The sequence below is a fragment of the Pseudomyrmex gracilis genome, unplaced genomic scaffold (assembly GCF_002006095.1).
Source record: "Pseudomyrmex gracilis isolate BER0280 unplaced genomic scaffold, ASM200609v1 scaffold_771, whole genome shotgun sequence".
In the NCBI taxonomy this organism is placed as follows: Eukaryota; Metazoa; Arthropoda; class Insecta; order Hymenoptera; family Formicidae; genus Pseudomyrmex; species Pseudomyrmex gracilis.
Window position 1 is genome coordinate 22,933 of NW_018021355.1, and position 5,929 is coordinate 28,861.

The window sequence follows — 5,929 nt, forward strand, 5'->3', positions numbered from 1 at the left end:
TCGTGTTCCGCGGCACGCTCTCTACCTCGCTCGTATCTTTCTGCTGCTTGCTGCTGGTGCTGCTGTCAAAGAGCACCAGCAAGATAAGATATCCTCGGCCCCGGTGTTCGCACCATCTCCGGTATTTCGACAATTTTGTTTGCTAAAATGAAAATTACCCACTCATTATATCAGAGAGAATCTTTAAGCATAAAAAACATACAAAATTACTAAAATTTGACACTTACCGTCGCCATCGGCTACCATGCGCGCGATTAGTCCACTCACGTCTTCCTCCTCGTGGTTAAACGTTGTGCGAAGTTCTGCTGCTTCGCACGCCATTTGCAGACAATGTACGCGAAACGCAATATTTCTAAACACCTCAATATTATCACCACCGTTTACTATAAACGCCGTTAGTTCGCGTAAGTCTTCAAGCAGTCGATTACACTATATCGCGAATAGGATTATTTATCTAATATTACTACCCGACGTCTTACTTATCTTCAATCACTTTTAAAACTTTTAAAATATACTTACTTCTCTTGCTCTGGAAACAGACTGTGTTTCGTTCTCGTTGCAACAGAACTTTTATACCCCGTTTTGCCCCCAAAAATCACAAGCGGTTGGAGCCAAGATGTCGCAAAGTGACAAAACACCGAGTACTCTAGAAATCCTATCGAGTTTTGTCTCTCTCTTTTTTTTTTTTTTATTTTTTTTTTATTTAAGTATATATAGTGACACAGAGGACTTTTTTGTCTTATTAGGCTTATAATTCTTCTACGAAATCAAGTGTTTTTTCTTTGGGCTTAGTCACAGTAATTCAAATAACGATATCAAAGAGGAGTATGTATAGGATACTACCTCTAAGGTACCTACCTACCTAATAGTCAACCTTCGAAATCAAACTGTGCAGTTTTTGTTCCTACTACCACGCGATACACGGGTTTCTTTCACAGTGGGCGTGCCCATCTGTGTCGGGCTCGTGCTCGGGATGTTGTGACTACAATCGCCTTGTGGGAGGGAGGAATTAATTCGGAATTACACCCGAATTAATTTTTGGAGGTCCGATTTAGTTCGCCAATCAACCGATAAACTCGGTTGAAAGGAACCGGCCCGGAAAAAATTCTTAAGCCCGTGTCACACTACGTATTGCGGACCTGGGTACCGATTGTGTATTTATGCGAAGTAGTGAAAATTACAAAAGTGAGAAAACTTACTAAAATATCTGTGATTTTATTAGTCGACAACTAGTAAACTTTCTCACTTTTGTAATTTTCACTACTTTGCATAAATACACAATCGGTACCCTGGATTGGATCGGGATTGCAGATTGCGGATCAGAAGTTAGCCAATCAATACGAGGCAGCTTCGGATCCGGATTGCAGATTGCAGGATAGACGGCTTTCTATTTTTGCGATCCATAATGCGTGATCTAAACCAATAAAATACTGAATTGTAGTCACGTGACCCGTTCATGGACGGAGAAGCAAAATTAGTGATAACTGACAAGTCTATACAGGAGTCATTTAAATTCTGTTCATTCTGTGTTTTAATTTTAACTAGAGCCACAACCAAATCTTATTGCCAGATACGTGATATTCTTATGTTTCTAATAATATTTGCTTATTGTGTTTTAATAATATTTATTATTGTGGAAAGCATCTTATCATCTTATCATTTGTTGTGGTCATCTTATCATTTGGTGTGGTCATTTGGACATACAATAGGTCCAAAAAATGATTTGTTTTCTAAAGACATCGAATGCAAATTAATACACATGGTGAGAGAATATCCCTTGTTGTGGGATACAACAATTGAAGAATATCGCCGAACTGATTTAAAAAGACTGCATTGGGATCAAATAGCACAAGCTTTAGGTTCCAAATTTACAGGTATGTATGATTGATTGATCTTAAACTAATTTATTATATTATTGAGTTTGAGGTAAAAATATGAATAATATAGAGACTATACGATGTTGAATAGTTGCAATGTTATGTTGAAATCTTTTATTGATGTTATTAAAACTCATGTTATTTACTTAGTATTTGTTTTACTTTATTTTTCATATTTTCTTTATGCTTATTATATTATTTTCATTGTATTATTGCAGGAGATATAGTTTGCAAGCGGTTTCAAAATATGGAAAGTACTTTTCGTGCAAATGAAAGAAAAATAAAAGAATCAAAAGCTCGTTGTAGTGGGAAAGGAACAGATGAAATTTACAAACCAAAGTGGGAATATTATGATATGCTCTTATTTTTAAAAAAAAGGTGTCCACAAGGTGACAGTATTGATAATCTGTCACAAAGTCATATGTCNATATCTAGTCAAGAGATGGTGAATCATTCACCTGTTCCTCATATTTCTAATACCAATGTGCAAAAGACATCATCACAGCTTNCAAATATTTATTATAATACAAATACAGAAGTAAGTATAAAACTGTAATTTATATTTTGTTTACNCTGTTATGTAAATATAATGTTTTTGCCAATTAACACTTGTGTTCAATATCATTAGTATAAAAATATGTTTAGTCTTGTTTTGTATAAATATTGTTTAATGTATGTTGATTTTTATTTTTAGGAATATGTGCTTCTTCCATCTGATGAATATAACTATAACACTAGTGGTCAAACATCACCCTCTGTAGAAACAGATTCATACATATCAGAACTCAGCCCAGATCCAGCATCAATTATGACTACGTCTGCTAGCCAATCACTTGCTAGTTCAAGCGAAATACATGATACATCAGATCTTTCTCTTCAAAGAGATACTTCTTCTAGATCTGTATTAGCTCCACTAAATACTAAATGCCCTACTAAGAATTCATTGTATGTGAAACGAGGAAATTCCAAGAAAGTTAAACTAATGGAAGATGCCGTTAATGCTATAAAAACTATGGCTGAAGAAAACGTGTCTCCTCCAAAAATGGATACATTTGATATACTTGGATNATACATCGCATCTAGGCTTCGATCAATGACTCAAAATGATCGAGAATATTATGAAAGAGAAATCTTAAAAGTATTAACGCAGCNTACATTATAAGCAATATCTCAAGATCTTATTACTAATTATATACTTTGTGATTATGTTATCATAGTTTATCGTATTATTAATTGAATATTTATATGAACATATTGCTTAGAAAGCTTACTCAGTTATAGACATTTTACCTGTAACAAATTGTTCAAAGTTACCCGTGTTTTAAATGACAGTACTGTCATTTGCTTTGAAGTTTATATAGTGTTTTTTAAGTTGTATATTATGTTACACNGTGTGATTTATAGTTTTATTTTTTGTCAAAGTTTTTATTTGTTGTCAAAGATAAGGATATATATATATTGATTTTGACGAAGACTGTATAAAAGACTATATAGAACGTTATATGAGTAAGACTGTACGAATAAGTCTATAATAATATTNTAAGAAATAAAGAAAGTATATATATGCATATGAGTTTTATTTTGCAATATATTACACATACATAATAAGATACATATATTAATAAATAATAATACATATATATTTATAATATAAAACAGTTTCTATAATACATTTTTGAACTTAATAATATACTTTTGAATAAGACAAGTATGCTTATATTTAGTGTTTCCAAGAATTATAATTTATTGCACCATTCGCTCTTGCCAAGGAACTGCACCAATAGTATTAAAATAATCGCACCACNTGTTTCTAAGTACTATTGCTTGAGTTGGATGACGATTGCCACCTTGATGAGCTAAATTAATCATCCCTCTTGCGTTTTNGGCTCTCCACTCCCCACGTCGAAATTCACCAGAAATTACATCTTCTCCATCAAGAAATGAAGATGGTGTATACATAGCTCGTCCAATAGATTGACTTCGTAGCATGTTATGCAAACAACATATACTTAAAATGATTGTACTTGCGTTATCCGGANCATATCGCATTGCAGATCGAAAAATTTGGAAACGAGCAGCCATAACACCAAAAGCATTTTCGGAACACCGCCGAGCTCTAGATAATCTATAACACATGAGTANAGTAATATTTCAGTGTTTCAGTTGATTTGACAAACAAGTGAAAACATTAATATTAATAATCCACATACTTATAATTAAATATTCTTCTGTTTATCATCCCAGTACATTGCGGTTTTGGATATGGCATTAACAGTTTCTCTGATAACGAAAACCCTCCATCCCCAANAATCACAAAAGGAAACTTGTCTTGTGTACCTGGCAATGGAGCAGGAGGAGGAATATTTAGAGTACCTTTATCTAAATGATGTTTGAGAGAGCACTTATTCCAAACACCAGAGTCACTCACTCTGCCATTAGTCCCTACATNCACATAAATAAACCGTAATTGTGCATCCACTAAAGCCAATAATACTACACTATAATCTCCTTTATAATTATAAAACATAGATCCANATTGTAGTGGAGGATCAATAACACAATGTTTTCCATCTAGTGCTCCAATTACATGATGAAAATTCCATTGCTCTCCAAAATCATTGCTAATTACACGCCATTCATCTTCAGTGTAAGGAAAGCGAAGAAATTCTTCTTTTAAAACTATAGTTATTGCTGTTGTGACTTCTTTTATAATGTTTGAAATGGTACTTCTTCCAAGTCTGAATGTGAGAGCTAACGATTCTTGAGTTTCTCCTTTGGAATGTGACATGTACAGACAACAGATTTGATTACAAAATATACAACTATCATCAATCGATTTTATTGTTTATTTTTTACCTGTTGCTAAATGTCGCAAAGTCACCGATAACCTTTCATTAGGTGAAATGCTTTCTCGTAAATGAGTGTTTTGCTTCTTGATTAGAGGTGTAATTTTCTTCAAGAGATATTCAAAAGTGTGTACATCCATTCTGAGGCATCTAAATGAACAAGTTGTTGCAATACAAATTTTCCATTATCGTTTTAAATTCAGTTATATTCTATAATTTATAGCTTACCTTCTGAACCGATTAGGATCTTCTAATGCAAGTTCCAAAAACAGATTATGATGCAAACCTTTTTCTTTTCTTCCTGTTATCCACTTAGACACCCACATTTTCCGCTTACGCGATTNGTCTTCAGCCATTATTACAAATAACAGGCATGAAAAACAATTTCTCTCTTTTTCGTTTTTTTTTGTACCAAAAATTATGTTGTATACTGAACATTTTCATTTGATCCATAGCAGACCAGAGCTAACTTGCACACAGCGTCTTTGAGACCTAGAACTTGTGCTATTTGATCTCAATGCAGTCTCTTTTAAATCAGTTCGACGATATTCTTCAATTGTTGTATCCACAACAAAGGATATTCTCTCATCATGTGTATTAATTANATAATTTGCATTCAATGTTTTTAGAAAACAAATCACTTTTTGGACCCATTATATGTCCAAATGACCACACCAAATAATAAGATGACCACAACAAATGATAAGATGCTAAGATGCTTTCCACATAATAGCAAATATTATTAGAAACATAAGAATATCACGTATCTGGTAATAAGGTTTAATGCAGTTGTGNCTCTAGTTAAAATATGCAGTCACGTGATCAATTGGAAGACTCTGCAGCAGACAATTGAATCCGTAGTGTGAACAACGAATCCGAATCCAGTGATCCGCAATCCCAATCTAATCTACGTCCGCAATACGTAGTGTGACACGGGCTTTAGATGGTGAGCGGATTCGAACTCGGGACCTCCGGGTTCGCAGCCCCTGCACTGAGGCCGCGAGACCACTGGGCCAGTCGAGTTTCGTCATCAGATGAAAAACATCGTTTAGGCGCGGTTTCCATAGTGCTGTCAAAAATTTTAGAACCGGGGTGTAATAAATGAAGGCGACTCGCATATTGGTCTGTTACTCAGACATAGTTTCTGTCATTTATTCTCGAGATAAAAGACGCCCTTTGCGTTTCTCTAAAACGTGTAACACTAAC

General features: G+C 34.3%; 2 protein-coding genes across 4 annotated transcripts; one reads left to right on the top strand and one right to left on the bottom strand.

The window, feature by feature from the left end:
* The first annotated feature begins 1,470 nt into the window (after window positions 1-1,470).
* Window positions 1,471-3,423, top strand: LOC109861457. The gene is made up of 3 exons (XM_020441120.1): window positions 1,471-1,874; window positions 2,096-2,415; window positions 2,572-3,423. Exons 1-3 carry the CDS (start codon window positions 1,586-1,588, stop codon window positions 3,037-3,039), a joined length of 1,077 nt encoding a protein of 358 aa, XP_020296709.1. The 5' UTR covers window positions 1,471-1,585; the 3' UTR covers window positions 3,040-3,423.
* Window positions 3,424-3,557: 134 nt separating this feature from the next.
* LOC109861456 (putative nuclease HARBI1) lies at window positions 3,558-5,585 on the bottom strand. 3 transcript variants are annotated; one of them, XR_002250967.1, is made up of 5 exons: window positions 4,952-5,585; window positions 4,734-4,873; window positions 4,306-4,649; window positions 4,088-4,214; window positions 3,558-4,002 (listed from the first exon to the last, which is right to left on the bottom strand). XR_002250967.1 is itself a non-coding variant. In XM_020441119.1 (5 exons), exons 1-5 carry the CDS (start codon window positions 5,077-5,079, stop codon window positions 3,621-3,623), a joined length of 1,113 nt encoding a protein of 370 aa, XP_020296708.1. In that variant the 5' UTR covers window positions 5,080-5,585; the 3' UTR covers window positions 3,558-3,620. The 3 variants fall into 3 exon arrangements, 2 of the variants coding, with proteins under 2 accessions (XP_020296708.1, XP_020296707.1); XM_020441119.1 differs by having other exon boundaries at window positions 3,558-3,802; window positions 3,902-4,002; window positions 4,088-4,649; XM_020441118.1 differs by having other exon boundaries at window positions 4,088-4,649.
* Between the last annotated feature and the right edge of the window lie 344 nt (window positions 5,586-5,929).